The sequence below is a fragment of the Protomyctophum bolini genome (genome assembly GCF_963924005.1).
Source record: "Protomyctophum bolini genome assembly, chromosome: 14".
Taxonomy (NCBI): domain Eukaryota; kingdom Metazoa; phylum Chordata; class Actinopteri; order Myctophiformes; family Myctophidae; genus Protomyctophum; species Protomyctophum bolini.
Window position 1 is genome coordinate 34797647 of NC_137875.1, and position 21983 is coordinate 34819629.

Here is a 21983-nt window from a genome sequence, read left to right on the forward strand (position 1 = left end):
CTGCCATAAATGAGGTCAGTGTTTGGAGAAAAGAACTGGAAACTAAGTTGTTGATCACCAAAATGACATCCATCATCCCGTCCTGCTCGCGGCGCTCCTCCGGATCCGGGATGTTTCCTCAGATTAATAGAGGGCTCCAAATCTCAGCTCCTCCAATGCAACTGAAGTAGGTATGCTGACTTTGGGTTCATCATGGTATTGGTTTTCCAGAGTTCAAAAATATGTAACTTAAGCAAACGATGGAAAACAAAACTCAGCAAGATTCTGAGTCTGGGTCATTTTGTCCTCACCTCTTCAAATGCACAGTTTCATCTTTATACTGTATACAACTATACATATATTATATTTATAGTCGTACCATTATATAGTATACCACTAGAATAAAATGTATATATTGTATTTCAGGAAACCGGCGAGAGAGAGAAGAGGAACAAAGGTCTGCCAGGCTCAGGAATCAAACCCCAACAGACTGTCAGTCTGCATCAAAGCTTTACAGTATGTGGTATATACGTGCCGTAAACCACTCAGCTATCAGTGCAGGCATTTATACTTATATATTATACTTATATTAATGTTGTTAATATAATGTTAGTGCACTGTGACTATACAGTATATTTATAGTTCATACATAATGCAAATTCCAGGTGGTCCAAGTGAACATGGCCAGGCATAGTATAAGAGTATTTCTATATTTCCTTCGGTTTTGGTATTTAATTTATTCTTAGATTTATATGCATTACTACCTGTACAGCGGTACTGCCATGACAACTGAATTTTCCCCGCCGGATCAAAGGTCTATCCATTCATCTTCAACCGCTTATCCATAGTCGGGTTGCGGGGGCAACAGCTCCACCCGAGAGCTCCAGACTTCTCTCTCCAGAGCAACATTAGTAACTTCCTCCTGGGGACCCCAAGACGTTCCGAGTCGATGTGATTCCTCCATCTGCACCTTGGTCTGCCCCGGGGTCTCCTCCCAGTGGGACGTGCCTCGAGGCCTTCCCTAGGGAGACGCCCGAGAGGCATCCTAACCAGATGCCCGAACCACCTAAGCTGGCTCCTTTCCAAGCGAAGAAGTAGTGACTCTACTCCTAGTCTCTCTCGTGTGACTGAATTTATCACCCTCTCATCTCTAAAAGGGAGATGCCAGACACCCGTCTAAGAAAACTCATTTCGGCTGCTTGTATTTGCAACCTTATTCTTTCGGTCATGACCCGCACTTCACAATTTATTCTTTCGGTCATGACCCGCACTTCACAATTCTGCCCTTCAGCTCGTAAATCCTGAGATAAATTGACTGAGTCTTAGGTCTCATTAACACTCAAGATGTTTCTTTTGTGGGCGCCAAAGTTATATTGGTCTTGTGAGATTATTCTCCAGGCTTTGGTTGTAGGCCTTGTGCTGTTTCATTTAACCCAGGTCAAATTATCTCTAGAAACCCTTATTTCAGAGGTGACAACTGACAAGTAACTAGCACTAGGAACATGCTTCTGATGTCTCCGGTTTGTGTGCTTAAGTATGGATTTTACATGTTGCATTTTTCTACACGTCTGTAACCAATTGAACGAGTAACGGTATACATTCGGTTATATGTACAATACATTCTCAGAGTTACAAATGGAAAGAAGTAGATGCTGAATATATTTCCAGACGAGTGTTGTTATTTTAAAATTTGAGGCATTTTCTTTTAGATGGGGAGTAAGTCCAAATTGCGACACCCTGTCAGGGTTGCATTGCAGCCTAGGGTGCCCGGACCACTATGCCGGCGGCCCAGGCCGTGTGCTGTTATTCTATAGTTTAGAAACTAAAGTGAATAAAAGGCCAGTGGAGAGCAGCATACGGTACCTTTTACTTTATATTTTAACACTCTTGTCACCAGTCACTGACCTCTTGTCAGCAGTTTTAAATGTTATGATCTCTATAGCGATTGCGTAACTCTGTATATTTCTATCATCACTCTTTGTTGGTGTACTCTCTCTCCTCAGCTTCAGTCAGATAAGTGCTACCAGTTGTTGAAAGGTTATTGCTCCATTTGGTCAAAGACTGTCAGTTCTTGCCCGCTTTTTTTTTTTTGTTCTCCCCCACTTTTAAATCAGTTGCATTCTTCCAAATGACGCACAACATGACTAGGTGCGCTATAAGACTTGCCTTTGTCCATTCCTCTCTGGAACATCCTCCAAGAATGAGTGAAACCTTGGCAAATCTGTCCAGACACAAGGCACTTTCTTGCCAAGCCAAGAGGAAGCATCCAAAATGTCTATTAGAGGTCATTTTCATTCCACAATTTCACTATAGCCTACATTACTGACATAGCTGGGATTCTTTTTTTTACTTCCTTTGACTCCTTTGACTTCAGTCAGTGTCGTGATCTTCATATGGAGAGGGCCATATATGGAGCGTATCACGAGGCATGACGGACTGGCGGCCATATATGGTGGTAGGCGTGTCACGAGGCGTGACGGACTGGCGGCCATATATGGTGGCATGACGTGTCACGAGGCATGACGGACTGATGGCCATATATGGTGGCATGACGTGTCACGAGGCATGACGGACTGATGGCCATATATGGTGGCATGACGTGTCACGAGGCATGGCGGACTGACGGCCATATATGGTGGCATGACGTATCACGAGGCATGACGGACTGATGGCCATATATGGTGGCATGACGTGTCACGAGGCGTGACGGACTGGCGGCCATATATGGTGGCATGACGTGTCACGAGGCATGACGGACTGATGGCCATATATGGTGGCATGACGTATCACGAGGCATGGCGGACTGACGGCCATATATGGTGGCGTGACGTGACACGAGGCATGGCGGACTGACGGCCATATATGGTGGCATGACGTGTCACGAGGCATGACGGACTGACGGCCATATATGGTGGCGTGACGTGTCACGAGGCATGGCGGACTGACGGCCATATATGGTGGCATGACGTGTCACGAGGCATGACGGACTGACGGCCATATATGGTGGCATGACGTGTCACGAGGCATGACGGACTGACGGCCATATATGGTGGCATGACGTGTCACGAGGCATGACGGACTGATGGCCATATATGGTGGTAGGCGTGTCACGAGGCATGACGGACTGACGGCCATATATGGTGGCATGACGTATCACGAGGCATGGCGGACTGACGGCCATATATGGTGGCATGACGTGTCACGAGGCATGACGGACTGACGGCCATATATGGTGGCGTGACGTGTCACGAGGCGTGATGGACTGACGGCCATATATGGTGGCGTGACGGACGGATCGCTTTGCAGGTTTTCATAGTAATCTGCGACATACAGTCACAATAAAAGTAATTATGTTACACGAATGACAAAGATATTCGTTTTGGACTTACATGGCACTGGCAGTATTAATTATGTAAAAAAAAAACACGATCCATTTCATCACATGATCATAATTTGTCAGGTTTTGTCAAGGCACACAATATCGTTGTCAGTGCTCAGACCAAGAGAAAGTGCAGATCATCACATTACAGTAGCCTATGTATTCTCTCTCCATCTCCCTCCCTGACAGTGAACTGATCCCCACACTGACAATTTGCCTTGGGGAGTGTGTGTGTGTGTGTGTGTGGGGGGGGGGGGGGGGAGTAGAAGTCTGAAGAGTGAGTTACCAAGAATGACCCAATTATACGGAATTATATAGATACCGTAGATAAATTGTGCATTTATGGGGGTGGGGGGGGGGGGGGGTATCAGTGTGTTAGTTAAGGTCAAGGAGTGACCATGGAATGAGACAAATGACGCCATCAGAACGGAATTATGTAATTCGGTTTCCACAGCCGACCCACAAACACTTTGAAACCTGATGATGGACGCGCAGCATCGCAGCAGCGGGCTCTATATAAGAGGAGGTGAGTGTGTGCGCAGAGCGCCACACTAGACTAGACTACAGTCATCTGTTGCTGCAGTCACAACAGAACAGGAGCTGCAGTCGCTCAACTCACTGTGGATTTAGTGAGCCCCCCTACTACTAGACTGCAGTGGACCTATTACGCGTTTGACGCACCGGGCGCAGGACCGTTCAAACTCACTTAGGAGGAAGAGGAATTGATTTACCCGGGTCTCAGTGGTCTGTGTTTTCCCCCCTCTGACGGATAAATACATTTTAAACCGAAAAAGACGCGTTTCGTTGCAAGGTAGGCTACTCTCTCTCTCTCTCTCTCTCTACCTCCCCCTCGTTGATAATATAGGCTAATAGGCTATTTATTTATTCACGTTTTAGGCCTACTGTCTAAGGCTTAGCACTTCATTGGATGTAGCATATCATTATAAATGCGCTGACATTTAGGCTGCCGCTGACTGCCTGGATTTGGCTGGAAATGTAAATCCGCCGTTGACGGTTCATTAATTGAGTAGCCTAGAGAGCAAAGCAGCCTAACGTTTCAATTGGATGAGTTACAATCAACAGGCAAAAGGGGAACAATCCTAGTATGTGCATCACATGGTCAATGGATAACAACCATTCTTCTTATGTTTTGAAGGAGATATGATACTCAGGAGAGGTCTCTACTTGCTGCCCATATTAATTCATTGCCTCCAAGCATTAACTCAAGGTAAACTGAGACCATAACTTGCAGAAGCTAATGTATGAAAAGCAATGTATCTTATTCAAATTATTGTTACAATGTTAATATTGTGTTGTTATAATAATCCATTTTGAAATGGTTAATTTGCCCACTGTAATGCCATTTCAGTAGACCATATAGTATGGTTAATTATGAGATAGCTGATTAATTGTGTTTTTTCCAACATTTATTTTCCTCCAATGCTTTCTCGTGTCTGAACTCAAAGATGGGGAGCAAGAGGACGAGACATCATTTGACCTGTTTGAGGTCAGCCACATCACGCGCAGGACTCTGGGGGCCAAACAGTTCCGGGGCCAAAGCTCGGAAGCCCCCGCTTACCGCTTCATCCGCTTCGACCAGCTGCCGCCGGTGAGCGCGCCCATACTGAAGCAGATCCTCCAGCAGATCCTCAACAACGAGGGCTTCATCTTCACGGCCAGCATGCGCCAGGACCGCGCCTCCCGCGGCACCCTGCTGGGCTTGGAGGGCGCCGACGGCCAGCGGCAGTTTGAGATCGTGTCCAACGGGCGGGCCAACTCCCTGGACCTGGTCTACTGGGTGGACGGCTCGCAGAACGTGGTCTCCTTCGAGGACGTGGACCTTTCCGACTCGCAGTGGAAGAACATCACGCTGCACGTGCACGGCGAGAACGCCCACCTGTACGTGGGCTGCGAGCTCATCGACAGCTTCGTCCTGGACGACCCCTTCTACGAGCACCTGCAGGCCGAGGGGAGCCGCATGTTCGTTGCCAAGGGCTCCATCCGCGAGAACCACTTCAGGGTAAGAGTCGTCGTTTTGATAGGATTAGGAGACTGTATAGCACATGGTTCTCAATGTGGGTGGGGGGCCCAGGGACCCCCAGGGGTCCTTGAGAGCAGGGGGAGCTAGGGGGAGCTTAAACCCCCTCTGGTAAACCAACATTCATTAGCCCCTGCTCTAAATAGTCAGCTCCCCCCCATAATAGTCCCCCCAGTCACACTTTTATGGAGCCATTACTGCTTGAGAGGGTTACAATTATTGATAGCTAGGAACCAAATGGACCCTACAGGTGTGTAAGTCAGAGCGTGTGCAAATGGGGGTTCACTGGGTGCCGTTTTCACACTCTCAGAGTTATGGGGGTCCCTGTGGTCTAACGCAATAATATATGCATAGACTTGTAATCAAAACGGGGTCCTTGTAATCAAAACGTTTGTGAACCATTGCTTTATACTCTGCTCTATGTACGACGTAGAAGAGCATTTCAAAGGGTGCAGGAACTTGAGTCACCAATGTGGGTTATTAACTTGTGTGGTCTCCTCCATTGGCACTTGGTTAGACTTTTTAAGAGGCCCAGTGTTGTCCCACAACCATACGTTGTAGGAAACATTTGTGGTTTTACCTAAGCCTATAATTCACAAGCTTATTTTACAGCAAAGGCTTCCAGCCATACCAAAACACCAACCCCTTCAAAGTCACCAAAATAGCTGAAACATAATAGAAAGTGCAGCAGCTGTCATAGTGACATGTCTTTATCATCGCACAGGGCTTACTGCAGAATGTGCGCTTCGTCTTTGATACGCCACTGGAAGATGTCTTGAGGAGCAGAGACTGCGACGTCACGAAACCAGGTAGGAAGGAATTCCTTTAGTTTTTAACATCTATTAAGTTTGCGTCACTATTCTGGTGGTAGAGAGCCCATTACAGCTGAGAGGACATGAACACGTTTCGCACAAAATCTGTGTATTTATTAGATTTACACGGCCAAGAGCATGATCCACAGCTATATGGATCATCTTCCATGCTCTGTTTCAAGCCCTATACATGCAGATGCCATTGGAAAATGCTTTCACATGAGCGGTGTCTGCGTTTTGCTAAACAAATGCTTAGATTCAGCGATAGTCGCCCTTCCATCGTCTGAATATAGCTCTTTGGTCCATCTTTAAATGGGTCAAAGTGGCTGCAGATTTGATATGTGGCAGGATCTCACGGCATTGCGTCATGTTTACGGAAACAGCCGTGTCGATGCAGTGGCTTGAGGTCAACCGATGTGCGTGGTGAACAAAAGGAGAGGCAGATGTTTACGTTTATTTCCACTGGCGGCGGACTCCAGGGGTGATGCCCAGGGAGAAGAAAATAGAAATGAGAGTAAATAATATACAGCAGAGCAGGGAGCCTCCGTTGCCATATGTATGCGCACGCACACACATGCACACACACACACACACACACACACATGCACACACACACACACACACACACACATGCACTCTCACACACACACAGACACACGCATGCACGCTCTACAGCCAGACCGATATATTGGTTTGGCCGATTGTTTGACTTTTTGGTCGACATCAGTATGAGCAATTATGCAACCGATGTGTCTTGATTTGTAACCACTTTTAACTTGTCATTTTGTCATGACTCATGTCATTATAGGCACCTATAATGACTGGCCATGTTATTATAGGCTTTTGAGAAATCCCCTAAAATAGTAGATTTACAAGCTTTTTTTTTTAACGATATTTTTGGGGCTTTTTCTGCCTTTATTGATAGGATATAGTGGAGAGAGACAGGGAGAGAGAGACTGGGAATGACACGCAGTAAAGGACGTCGGGATCAGGACTTGAACCCACGACGCGCTGTCAGGCATGCGCCTATGGTGGTACAGTACAGTATGCGCCTGGACCGCTCGGCCAGCGGGCGCCCCACAAGATACAAGCTTAATTCCGGGGTTACCGTACAATGACGATAATATACATTAACCTGTGAAAACATTTTAAATAAATAAATCTATGCCACGCGCTCCTCAGCTCCGACCGTGCACAGCGGATGAATCGCCAAATCGCTTATTTAGATCACTCGACAATTATTTTATTTGTCATACATGAGGTTGGAAATAAGAGCGTTTTTTATTTTATTCACACAGCCAGCAATGGGTACAAGTTACAACGCTCCTAATTTTGTTTTGTCTGTAACACATCCATGGGCCGCAATCTGCATTCAAAGATCTTCCTAGAAGCTATGTCATTGGTCGATTTGCTTGTCTACTTCCTGATTGGTTGGTTTTTTTAGACCAATGACAAAGCTTCTAGGAAAATCTTTGAGTGTATCTTTGAGTTGGGTTTTACTCATTGCTGGCTGTCTGAATAAAAACAAAAAAAAGGTAATTCAAATTATGACATATTGCTTGTAGCTATTTAAAGCTATAGCGCCCTAGATATGTTTCGCCACTACCAGAAGTTCATAGCAGAATACGGTAAGAAAAGGGCTACCCCGGAAGATTCCTTTACTGTTGTGAGCTTGTGGAATTTTGTATTAGAAGTGATTTTGCCCCAAATATCAGTAATCTGTGATCTAGTAAATCTGGATTGGAATTGGAGCCCAAAATCTGGTATCGGTCGAGCTCTAACACAGACATGCACACGCGCACACACACACACACACACACACACACACACACACACACACACACACACACACACACACACACACACACACACACACACACACACACACACACACACACACGTACACACACACACACACACACACACACGTACACACACACACACACACACACACACACACACACACACACACACACACACACACACACAATGAAGTCACAAATTGGCAGATTGCGTTGCTTTGCTTAGCTGCAGTTTTGTGCGCTTTGGGAATGGTGCCTCATGATCCTTCTTGGCAGTGCTCGCATGCAGAGAGCGCCTCTTTGCTGAGATGGTCCAGACACCTTGGTAAATAGGAGGACGTCGTTCCTTTTTAGACCTGTTGCTTCTCAAGGGTTCATTGTAGGGGGTCTGAATCGACCCTTACACGTCTGTTTTGGGGGGTTCTTGTAAGTAAAAAGGTTTGAGAACCACCTCTTTAGACCGCCATCCTTCACAGCCCACCTACAGTATGATCACCAGCTCTGAAACTATAGGTCTCTTCACTGGGACCCTTCCTGTGGGCTGGTGTGTGTGTGCGTGCATGCGTGCGTGCAAGCATGCACATGTGTGGTTGACTGTCGCATTGCTTGTGCCGCAATCAGCTTTTAATTCCATCTGAATGAGCGTATGTATTTAATGAAGGTTTCTTTGGGGGGGGGGATTGTCTAGACATTGGTACCAGCCATGACACTGCCCCCTTATCTGCTCTGTAATGTTAGAGCAAAAGTCAGTCGGAACTTCAAACAAAGCCACACTCATAAAAAGTGTCATGACGGACATTAATGGGAACTAATAAATGAGGTTTTGCGGGGGATTTTCTCCCCTTTTAGTCTACCGGGAAATACAGGGAACGCTTATCAGTTCGAAGAATGCATAAATACTTTCACAGGGAAAAGGCGCGCATGCATTCACGTGCACGCACAGAATGAAACTCTCCTGAGATCTGAATGGGTCCGCCAGACTCTGAAAGAACAAAAGCATAGACGTGGCTACAGTGGGACCTCTTTGGATAAAACTGAGTTAGAATGACTTATTGATTTACAGTCTCTGGGCTCCTATTAATCAACGCCACTTTACATGGCTGCAGATTTCTAATGGGACTTGGCTGTTGCTTTCCTTTTTGCAAAGACAACACGGCTATTGCTTTCTGGGCCCTCCTATCAATATGGGGGAAAAATGCAGTTGCATGTGTACAGTTTGTTTGCTATTTACATTTGTTAATTCAAACTAGTGTGGTGAAACAGAATCAGCTAAAATGAGTAAATATCGCTGAAATAGGGATAAATACAAATTTATTGAATCTTATAATGGAACATGAAAGCATGACTATGACCCAAACATGTCTAACATGGGATTTCTTGTGCTGGTCCTATGAGTGTCCATGTTGTTCAAAGAGCACAGCTGGCAGATACATTGCTCCGGCCGTTTATTTCTTTGACAGACATGACTATTCTTCCAAATTTGCCGTATGTGAACACACAAGATATAGGGAGTCCTAAACTGTAGGAAGCCACAATATTTTCTCTGACAAACCCTGGTATAGATTAACCGGAATGATACTATTACTGTCGTGTTGTGAGGAGGATGTGTGATAATCTGACATGAAACATCCCAATGTGTTCTTCTCTGTGCCTGGAAAGCTGACTCTCAAAGGCTCCGGAAGCCTCGCATTGGGGAAGTTTTAAATCAGATCATCAGATGTCCCCATGATAACAGAACGGAATCGGATTCAGGTTAAAACTCTGTGGCCGTTTAAGTAGAACAGTTGAAGTGCTGCATTCCATTCAAGTGAACCCAGACAGATCACCAGGGATTCCACTATGTTTATGTCTAGGAGATGCTATCTCTAGTGCCTGGGCCTGACCCCGTGCTTGGCTCCTGGTTGAAAAGTAAACCTACTTTGAACAGAGCGGCCCCACCAGCGAGAAGCTGATGCAGCGTGTCTGAGTCAGTCAGCACGGTATATTTACATGACAGACAGCTCAGTTCAGGCTCACTGGATAAGCGCAGCATGATTTGCTGAAAGGACGAGGGCACGGATCGGCTTCTTTGGCTCCTCTTAAATCCATCTGGGAACGTCAAGGCGCTCTCGAGCTTGTTAAGCGCATATTAGAAGTGCCCACTCATCTCAAAGGTCACAGGGATTTATGACAATAGTGTGCTTTTCTCATCACACAAGGAAGACGCACATTTCTATTTTTGAGTCCCCACTCCCCACCCCTCTCCACCCATCAAACAACCCCCACCCGTCAAACAACACCCACCCGAATCCCTCTCTGGTGGAAAGATTAACGGCCCCAAGTGAAGACGTTTCAAATCGAATACTGCCGAATGAACATCTGTTTTTTTAGAGACCAAAATAAGTGCTGCTCGCCACCACATTGTTTTAGTTATTGGGAAAGGGGAAGTCACACACAACCTTGTGAACAGGTTCCGTGTGTTTTCGATCGCCGGGCCTTTCAAGTAATCGCGCCATGAGCTTGTAAATGTCTTTTAGTTCTACTTGATCTCTCGTCCACTAGTCTCTGTCAGACATTTTAGTCTAGTTTTTATGTATTGACGAAATTGTTTTTGTCATCGTAGCTTAGTTTTTATTGAGTTTTTATTACGTTTTCATCAGTGAAAAATGGTAGTCAACGAACATTTTTTTGTCATAGTATTAGTCGACAAAATCAACACTGGCCCCCCTGCAGTACAGTATATCTGACTGTTTCATGCTACATCGGGTGGTTTTCAACACTCACTACCTACTGTAATTGCCCTGGTTTCCACCACAGTTGCACTTGTTTTGAGTGCTTATGTAAATATACAAGTTTATCGTGTCCTGTTGAAAGCTGCAGTCAGTCACACTAGGTGTACAGTCACTGAGTGTCAACATCATTTTCCGTCATCCTGATGAAAACACAGTGAAAATAAAAATAGAAAGCCTGAGAGTATAACTATAGACGATAAAATGACCCAAATAGTTTTTGAAAGTGAAGTATCCCTTTAAGGATTTTGGTTTGGGTCTTTGGAAAACTTGGTCACCCTGCCCAGTTACCAAGCTGCGACTCGTTGCTCATCACTCATCTGCTTCTTTCCACCCAGATGAGGGCAACACGGTGAGCGAGAGCACCGAGGTGGTGGACGTGAGTCCCTCCATCACCACCAACGTCATCGGGCAGAAGACGGACGAGCCGGGCTCGGACATGTGCGAGCGCTCCTGCGAGGAGCTCAGCACCATGTTCCAGGAGCTCAAGGGCCTCCGAGTGGTCGTCAGTAACCTCATTGATGGGCTGCAGAAAGTGGTGAGTAACGCAAATGTGTGCTACGTACTGTATAACCAGAGGTGGAAAAAAGACATTTACTTAAGAAAATGTATCAATACTGCAATGACAATGTAAAACCAAAGTAGCAAAAGTATAAAAAGTACTCACTATGCAGAATGTCCCATTTCAAGTTTTCAAAAGTATACAAATATTTTGAAAATAGCTGCAGATCAGATGCGACGCATTGTGAGCTTGTAGATTGGCTATTTTCAAATGGACGACATGTATATGGGGCTGAAGTGTTTAATGTATGTTTTGTAATAATAATCAACGTAACTAGTGACTAAGGTTTTCAAATAAATGTAGTGGAGCAAAAGTCAAATATTTGCCTCTGAGATGTAGTGGAGGAGTAGACATTAAAGGAATTTGGAAACACTGAAGTAAAGTTCAAATACCTCAAAATTGTGCAGCAATTGTACTTAATGTGCTTAGTTACTTTCCACCACTGCTACTAACCCTGTGGTTTTCATACCTTCTTTACTAATGTACCCATTTCTGTACTCATCTTTTCAGCTGAGCATAGTGTTTTTGTCTTGGGTTTTTCTTTTATCCATGCATTCTACACTATTTTCTTTGGTTTGGCTTAATATTCAAAACTCAGGCCAGTAAAAACAGAATCCAGCGAGCTAGCTGGCAACTTGTTCTGTATTGGCTAATGTAGTATATTGCCAATTGGTTGTATTTAAAATATATGGCATATATACAATATTTTGCTTACCTATCCCTTGTGCTCTCTCAGTAAACTCTGCATAGTTTCTATGTGCAATCTGAATGCTGAACAATAGAATCATCTTTATTGTCACATCACAGGCTTACTTGTGTAAAGAAGTGGATATAGTTTTTGTGCAAGCTCCATCGTTCTTGTTATTTTCAGAAGCAGAAAAGAAGGGGGGGTGGGGCGGGGGGGCATGGAGTAAAGAAAGAAAAACAGAAACATGTCGTGGATAGACAAAAAATGAAAGATGTCCACATATATAGACGTGGCATAATCCAGCTGGTACAGTATGAGGTAGACACAAAGGTGGCATAGCAATTCGGAAGGTCCACTTATTGAGTCCAAGAAAAGCCTTTGCAGTTGCGCTTGAGTCATTCCGCAGTGCAATGAGCCAAGGTGCAGTTGTGTGCCACAGCCAGTATTTAAGGAACTCCAGTAAGGTTTCTAGGTAAACTACATTTACTTCTAAAGCAAACACTAAAGCCCTGTTTATACTTCGCTGTGTGCCGGTGCCCCGCTCTGAAAATAGCCGATCTGCAAGCTCACAAGGCGTCGCGAAAGCGTGCGCCTTGTGAGCTGGTGGATCGGCTATCTTCAGGCCAGGTCACCGTTGCGGTCACGAAGTATAAACCGGACTAAAGTAGCAGCAGGAGTGTTGATGGAGTCAGCAGCGATGCCTGAACCTGTTTAAGTCATGCTCGGTCCGCGGGAGGCTGGAGGCGGACACAAACAGAGGCTTTTTATGAGATGTAACGTGGGGATGTATAGGAAGTGTTCCCCTGGTTCTACTGGGCTAGTGTCTGGCTGTGTTTAAAAACAGGCCATGTGCTTCCTCTCGGAGCCTCCCAGCAATAAGAGAGAGAGAGTCTGGGCATGAACCTTGGGAAAAAAGAAAGGAAAAAAAAGAAAAGCGGCTGTGATGAGAAGGGTCCCTAAGGCTCTTCCAGACCAAGTGGTGTCTCGGATTGTAGCGCTGCGCGCCATTGCCTGGACGTGTGCGCGATCGCGTGCACTCGCGCATGCACGCGCACACACACACACACACACACACACACACACACACACACACACACACACACACACACACAGTCACACACACACACACACACACACACAGTCACACACACACACACACACAGATGAACACATGCATAATATTATTGCATACACACTCGTGACACTCACTGTCTCACACACACATGTGCACACATGCATACACACATACCTGTGCAAGCACGCACGCACGCACACACACAGACTGAACCTTCTGGCAGTAGTTCATCCACTGACAGTTCCCAAGTGTTAAGAAAAGCAGCCAGCCATCCCCTAGTCTCCAATCAGGTCAGAGGTCATGATGTGATAATAACCAAGCCACACTTTGGAACCGGGCCTTTTCCTACGGCCATCACACACACACACACACACACACACAGACACACACAAACCCACCCACCCACCCACGCACGCACGCACCCACGCACACACGCGCGCACACACACACACACACACACACACACACACACACACACACACACTCAGAGACACTCAGAATTAAAGTTGTCATTGCAACATGTTCTTGTAGCTATTTTTGGCAAAGACATTTGGTATAGAGGGGGAAAAGCGATCCAAGTACAGCGCCAAGTCCGCTCCAGGTTACAGAGACTAGAGCAGTGGTTTTCAACCAGTGGTTATGTTACATTCTGTTCTTTAGTTTGGGCTCTGCAAGGCTAAATGTCATCTAATGGTGGTCCGTGGCTCAAATGCAGAATAAATAATGACCATTGATATGAAAAGGGTTGAAAACCACTGCTCAGAGGGTTTGAGCGGTTAAAGGTGTAGAGAAACGGAAATGGTGGGAATTTTATTTTGACGTTTCAGACGGTTTCAGCTTGAAACACTGGCTCTGAAGTTTCTGAACCAATCAGAGCGTCGCGTCCCTTCAGGAGATGGGACGGTAGCTATGCTATACGCAGGACGCATGGAGTGTGTTTGTTTACAAGTCCGATAGTCGGCCAGCTGTACCAGTTTACTGTTATGTGGCTTATTTATACCCTATAATGTTTTCAGATACATATTTTAGCGTGATGATTACGTTGAAAACGAGTAATAAACTGTCTGGAACTCTGGATGTTATCTTGAATGGGGATAAAATGTATTGAAATAATAATAATTAAAAACTAAATATAGAAAACAAAAAATCAAGGGACCCATACAAATATTACCGCGACCCACAAATGGGTCCCCAGTCCAACCCAGTGCCCTACTGGAAAAAATGTGTGCATGTGTTTTACAGCTGTGTAGTAGTAATATATTGTCAGGTAAGGTAAGGTGGAAACCTTGCATTTCCATAACTAGGGGTGTAAGCATTTTAACAGCGATATGATACGCATCACGATACATGGTACATGCCGAGCCATGTTTCTGTAGCGTGAGGCAGCTTGATGTACAAGTACACCCCCTGGACATGATGCTAGTATGTCGCAGGGACTTACCCCCAATCCATCCCTTGATGCTGAGTGCCAAGCAGGGAGCCACTGGGTCCCATTTGTCAGAGTCTTTGGTATGACCCGGCCGGGGATCAAACCTGAGCTAAGTGCAGGTTTTTAAAGGGAACAGTGATTCTCTGGCAAATACATAGACATTATACTCAAATACATAGACATTATACTCAAAAACATAGACATTATACTCAAAAACATAGACATTATACTCAAATACATACAGACAAACCTGCACCTTGACATGAACACAGAGAATACACACACTTATAGACGGACCAAGTGTACCGATATTGAATGGAAAAGTAATTCAACCCCTCTTCTTTCTTCTTAAAAAAGCTAAATACATAAATTGATACAATCGATTATTTGCATTGCAAAACGATACGATAAGTCAATGTTGCCGTTTACATTTCGATATACTTTGATTCTTGAAATTAAAAGCAATTTTTCGATGCAGTTATTATATAGTTACTCCCCTATCCATAACTGTTACGTTTCAGGAAACTGAAGGAAAAATAGAACGAGAAAAATGAAAAGAAAGAAACTGATCTTCCAATGTATCCAATGTAGTTATGAATGAGTCACATGCTTTTATGAATACTTTTCATTGGTTGAATATTTATAAAACCAACACCGTCCGTATTGTGGGCATGTCATTATAATAAGCAAAATACATTACATAGAGAAAAAGTGAAAATAGTCAATGAGTGCACGTCAATGTCACACAATGATATGTATAGAATATAGGGCATCACCACTGATAAATAGGTTTTTCAGAAAACTGTCATGATTCAGAAGACATTTGTACAATCTATTCTCAGGTCTACATGGGTTAACTCCATACCTGTCTGTTGTTGTCCCAATGTCCACTCAGACGGAGGAGAACACTGTCATGAAGGACGCCCTGGGGAAGATGAAGAACTCTAAGGAGAAGAACATGTGTTGGCAGGATGGTCGCCTGTTTGACGATAAGGAGGACTGGGTTGTGGACAGCTGCACCAAATGTACCTGCCAGGTACTGTATATGCTGGCCACAACATGTGGGACTTAAGTATACACAAAGCTATAGGGTTGGGATCGGGATCTGGAGGAAACTCGGTGGAATCGGAATAGGTTTCCGACACATTTGGAACCCTTATCACACTTGTCATATCTGGTGTGTGGACTTCATGACTGCTGTACAATTATAATACCAGAGGGTTCTCAAACATTTATTTTTTTCTCTGAAAGAGTACAAATGGAACCAAATGTACCCTTTATTTTGGTTCCATTACAGACATGGGATCTCAATCCTACACAAAGTCAGCCTTTTCTGACACTGAATAAAGATTCATGCGATTTATTGTCACTTACTGTAGATGTACCCGTACAGTACAGTATAGTCTACATTAATGGAAATGGAAAAACGTAGGTTAGGGGTGCTCCGTCACACATTATGTAAATAACAATAAAAACAGCCCTAAAAAACAGAACCGCTCATAAAGACGATAATGCACCACCAGAAGCCAAGGTGCTCAACATTTGTCTTGTTGTTTATTGATTGCAGGAGTCCAAGATAGTGTGCCACCAAATCACGTGCCCTCCGGTGGCCTGTGCCAACCCTACGTTTATCGATGGCGAGTGTTGTCCCGTGTGTATGCGTAAGTAGAGAACGCCATTACGTTATCTGTTATCCATTGAACACGCACGCACGCACACACACATGTCTGTCTGTCTGTCTTCTATCTATCGATCTTCATTTCAGCTTTGTGCAGGGGTGACCTCTTCAATACATGGCCAATACTATGCTGGAAAATCTATATTCCATGCATGTTAAGTTTTAATAATGCAGTGCCGTTCTAGCCTATTTGTCTTTGTCAGCCAAGTGCAGATTTTATTGGTCAAAATTAACCACGCTCCAAAAATGGCTACTGCAGCCTTTTACTGTTAAGATGATGTCATACGATAAACTGACTTAAAAATCACCCCGCTCCTTCCATATTTGTTTTCTTCTCTTAAAACACTTTAAGGCATTGTTTCTCCAAACCCTCACGGGTCCATTTGGTTCCATTCGTACACTTAAATAAACAATGAGGATTCACAATAACAAACTCAGTGGCCCTGGGATTGGGAGTTTGGGGTTCGATTCCCCGACTGCGTCATATAACCAAAGCCAACCCTTTACGTGAAATGTGGGCATTTCTTCCTCTTCTCTGTAGTCAACGATTGTTAATTTAGGAAGATGTCCATCCTGATTGGATCCACTAGAGGCGAAAATGTTCACAATTTTTGAGGGCCCCCTATGTCCAGCTTTAAGGGTTTGTGTATGTAAACACAAACATTATCCTAGCACAAACATTGAATGCCATTGATAATGAATGGCCTCAAAGCTGAGTGTCGTAAACACACAAACATTGAAGACGGATCTTGTGATTCAGAGATGATGTATGATGATGTATTATGATAAGAGCTCCCCTCACTTTTTTAGTATAGTTTATTGATGACCTTTATGCAGAGAAAGGTGAGTGTAGTAGGAGCGTGATCAGCTGTGTGTGTGTGTGTGTGTGTGTGTGTGTGTGTGTGTGTGTGTGGGGGGGGGGGGGGGTATACAAATCAAATCAAATGTTTGAACTTTTTGCAAACCTGTTGAGAATGCGTTACTATACTGTACTAATGTGGTTGTCGTGTGTATATGTGTGTGTGTGTGTGTGTGTGTGTGTGTGTGTGTGCGCGCGCGTGCGTGCGTGTGTGTGCGTGTGTGCGTGTGCGTGTGTGCGTGTGTGTGTGTGCGCGCGTGTGTGTGTGTGTGTGTGCGTGTGTGTGTGTGTGTGTGTGTGTGCGCGCGCGTGTGTGTGTGTGTGTGCGTGTGCGTGTGCGTGTGTGCGTGCGTGTGCGTGTGCGCGTGCGTGTGTACAGCTAAGGACAGTGAGGACGGCTGGTCCCCCTGGTCCGAGTGGACAGAGTGCACGGTGACGTGTGGAACAGGAACCCAGCAGAGGGGCAGGTCGTGCGACGCCACCAGTAACCCCTGCAGCGGAGCGTCCATCCAGACCCGCAAATGCAGCCTGCGCAAGTGTGACAGCCGTGGTGAGTCATTGGTCAGAGAAACACACGGAAGTGGGCTTCCTATACATGCCAGATCCTCCAATGTGTGTTACCCAGGCTTTTCTTTTTGAGCCCAATGCGAACGAAAATAGAAGCCTGGGTTCCCGAGGCTACTGAAAAGCTGCCAGGCACCTAAAATCATTTTAATTTTTTTATGGAGGGACAGACGGTAGGCTGACAGGAAATGGGGAGAGAGATGGGGGGGGGGGAGACATGCAGTAAAGGCCGTCGGGATCGGGAGTCGAACCCGCGCCAAACTGCCAGAACTGGATTACCAGCCAAGGTGCCTGGACCACTGAGCCACGGCTCAGGCCACCTAACACCTTTTTGTGGGCTGAGTTTTGTTCTTCTCCAAAATGTTACAATTGTTTTTAATGATGATCTATAGTCCATATTATTAGCACAAATAGCTTAGCTGAAACAGCGGTTCTCGTGTCTCACGATTCAACATCACGTTGTAACATAATATCGATCAAGAGGATAATTTGACCGGCGATCCTTTCCGAAAGTTGAACTGTTTCCAGCTTGAAGTGCCCACGGCTATGGCCTTGCTCACCGGCGCATCTGTACCATAGAAATGTATGGCAGACTGGTGTGCTATAGTCCATGTCTCAATGTCAGTGGACGGATGCATGGTTTTTAGCCGTAGATGGTAGACTGTATAGCAGACTGTATTTGAGCTGCCCACTGTACCGCCCTCACCCATTGTCCCTTAGTACAGTTTCAACCCCTTACGATGATATGATCTCCTATGTACGTTGTGGCTGGCCAATAACAGTGATGTAACGCCAGCAGCTGTTCTTTTTACTGTACGACAGACACATGGGGGATGAAGTAACTTGGTAGAAATGTTGAAAAATACACGTCCCTCGGGTGGAGTTCAATTGGAAATGACATCTTCGGCTGCGGCTTTGCATAACGGAGAGCTACAAAGAGTTTTTGAGTGCTCTCCATGTTGACACGTATTTACACAGGATGCAACTGAGTGAGGTGGAATCAGTTAAGGGTGGGGACTGTACGGTCGGGTTGGAGGCTGCGTGCCCTGCCCAGCTGAAGTTGATTTCCGAATACACCCCACTTGCAGAGAGTGCTCAAGCATACAATGATTCATAGCCCATACCACTCAATGACACAGCCTTCATGAGTTTATTTGTTCAATTGTTTCAGTATGGCGAGTGCATCATTTGGGGTCCCGGACTCCCAGGGGATGGCAATTGCGCCACCTTCTAGCATTTGCATTTAATTTCAATGTATGTTCTTTTATGCATAATTCTCTACCTCTAAATGTTTTTAAATCAGATTTGAGTACGTCGCTGATCGATCTCAGTCCCTTGCCCATCCATCTACAAATTCTTATTATAAACAGGTGTTTTCTTTGTATGCAACCATAGTTTCTTTCACTTTCAACCTATTTTGCCGAGGTCATTAATTACAGGTTCAACATGTTCAAAACGTTTTTTTGCCTCTCTGCCTACCATGCAGTGACACTGCCTTTGGTTAATTCAGCATGGCGTTCTCTCGTTTCGTTCACCGAAATAAACTTGATTAGTGGTTGAGGGATTGTCGGTTTGTTTGGTGCTAGTGCTCACAAGTTTGCGTTACTCTGACTGCACGTGGGTGACTGACAGAAACAGCTTAACCACTGAGAGTCGGTTTGCCCACAATGACATAAACACTGGAGGGAGCGTCGGAACATCTTTCGACTCGAGTCACTCTTCTCCGATATCAAACAATGTTTTCTCTCGCGGTGACATTTTCAGAGTCACAACATCCATATCTGTATTCTTCAATGAAAACCAGCGAGATGTTTTTGAGATGTTGGGATGATTTTCCTCGGCTGATGTTTCGTTATTTCTTTGCCTTACCCAGTTCGCCAGGACGGCGGGTGGAGTTTGTGGTCGCCGTGGTCATCGTGCTCCGTCACCTGTGGAGAGGGCCAGATCACCAGGATACGCCACTGCAACGCCCCCATGCCACAGCTAGGGGGCACCGACTGTGACGGCAACGGCAGAGAGACGCAGCGCTGCGACGCCAAGCCGTGTCCTAGTGAGTATAACCATAGTTTGTATGTCAACGCCGCATGTTGATATGTATTGGTCTGAAAAAACCTTTGTGGCAGGAACCACCCCCCATCAGAGAAGATTTTGAAAGTTCATAATGTTTTAAAAAAATAGCCAAAGTATAAAAGAGGGTTAAAGTGTTTAAACTGCCTTGCCGGGGACCCCCTGGAACCTCTCAAGGCCCCCCCGGGGGAAGCACTGATCCCTGGGAACCGTGACCAGTGCCTTCAACAACCAGATATATCACATGTCTGTCCCAGATCCAAATCACCTTAGCATGTGTCTTAACTGCAGTATAGCGATAGTTCCTCTCTGGCTGTGGTGTGCTGCGCACACTGCACATAACTGCACAGCTATAGGATTAGATTTCTTTGAGGGATCCGGTCATTCTTTTTTTGTTTTGTGTGTGTATGAATATGTTTTTATCCCTGCGTCTTGGTCAGACTGAAAACCCATTAGGACATGAGAGGCACACCGGAATCAGAAATGTTTCAAAAATAGCACACACACTTACAGCACGGCATGAAGTGACGCTCTGTGAGCTTGTACATCTGCTGTTTTTGAATAGCCGACGCTAAACTCTTAAATGACACAGATGCTTTCCCTGTTTTAATGGGGTAAGTACATACGAGCTTGTAGGTCTGCTATTTTCGAAAAATCGTGAAAATGTGGCACAAATCTTTGAATATATATTCTTTCAGAGTGAACGTTTTTAACTCAAATCTTTGCTTCTGGGGAGGTCCCTGGAACAACATATTTTCCGATGGGGGTCGGCGGCCAAATACATATATTTTTGGGAGTCCTTGACATGAAACAGTTTGAGAACCACTGACATAGAAACATTTATCAGAAAACTGTCAGGATTTAGAAGACATTTGTAGAATCTTTTCTCAGGTCTAAATGGGTTAAAAGAATATCCCCCCGCTCTGTTATTTAGTTTTTACAAATGGACCCCCACCTATGCATCTTAGTCCTATTTTTTGGGGGGGGCCTGACAAGAAAGGCTCTGTTGACTTATCCCCTGTGAAGAAAGGCTCTGTTGACTTATCCCTGTGCAGTCGACGGCGGCTGGGGACCCTGGTCTCCGTGGGCCATCTGCTCGGCCACCTGCGGAGGCGGCGCCAAAAGCCGGACACGCGTGTGCAACAGCCCTGGGCCCCAGCATGGCGGCAAGACGTGTGCCGGGGAGGCCAGCGACACTGACAGCTGTAACAGGAACGACTGTCCTATCGGTGAGCCGCCATCACAGTCCACAGCATGCCCACTGGCACACACACACACACACGTACGTACGCGCGTGCTTGCATGCGTGCGCATGCACGCACGCACGCACTAGCACACGCACGCACACATTTGTTGTGATTAATGTGTTAAATGTGCCATGATCTCAACATCTGTGGCAATTCAAATTTAAGTTAAATATTTGTACTGTAGCCGTGCCAAAGTCTGGATGTTTAGGAGGGTGTGCTGTGTATAGCTCATTCCCTGGGAATTAATCATTGAGCAAACAAGCTAAGACGAGGTGTGTGTATGTGTGCATGCATGCGTGCGTGCGTGTGGGTGCGTATTAACCACATTAATACTTGGCATGTCAGAATGGGGGAATATTAGGCAAAAACAGCCCATCTACAACACGTCTTGAGCTTGTAGATGGCCTGTTTGTGGTGAACTTATTTGGTTCCATTTGTACACTATCAGAGTATGGGGGGAGGGGGCGTTCATTGTAATTAAAGATTTGAGAACCACTGTTGTAGACAGAGGAACAAAGTAGGGGGCCAAAGATAGTTTGCTGGTCAACAAAGTATAGGGTTTAAAAAGCTTGTATCACCAGGGAGCCAAAGTGCATAGTTCCTGGTGTTTCGGAAACACCTACACTGTTTCCTATTGTTTCACTGATATGATGACTGGGTAACTAAAGCCCAGCACACACCAGGTGCCCAGCGACGCGGCACGTGGAAAATAGAACGGTGGCGTATCGGAGCGTCATGCGAGGCGTGAACGCGTGTCGGACGCCGCCGGTGTGGGATAGGTTCATTGAAAATAACGGAGGCGGCTGTTTTGATGCGCGGCGTTCGCAGACGGTGTGTGTTGGGCTTCAGTCGGTAGAGCAGACCATGGGTTCGATCCTGGGCACCGCGGTATAAGTACTGGGAGCTGATGGTAGGTGTTGCGCTCCACCTCAGCAATCCATCTCCCAGAGGGGTCTAGCGCATTGAAACGGGGATAGACTCCATCTCCCAGAGGTCTAGCGCATTGAAACGGGGATAGACTCCATCTCCCAGAGGT

General features: G+C 45.5%; 1 protein-coding gene across 1 annotated transcript in view; it reads left to right on the forward strand.

The window, feature by feature from the left end:
• Window positions 1–3878: 3878 nt before the first annotated feature.
• The window catches only part of thbs2a (thrombospondin 2a), a 38534-nt gene continuing 20429 nt past the window's right edge, over window positions 3879–21983 (forward strand). The window contains 10 exon segments of the mRNA XM_080782548.1: window positions 3879–4169; window positions 4515–4586; window positions 4825–5378; window positions 6121–6205; window positions 11117–11316; window positions 15428–15568; window positions 16100–16193; window positions 17449–17619; window positions 19507–19683; window positions 20756–20929. Of these exon segments, the coding sequence (XP_080638674.1) occupies window positions 4520–4586; window positions 4825–5378; window positions 6121–6205; window positions 11117–11316; window positions 15428–15568; window positions 16100–16193; window positions 17449–17619; window positions 19507–19683; window positions 20756–20929 (1663 nt within the window). The 5' untranslated portion in view covers window positions 3879–4169; window positions 4515–4519.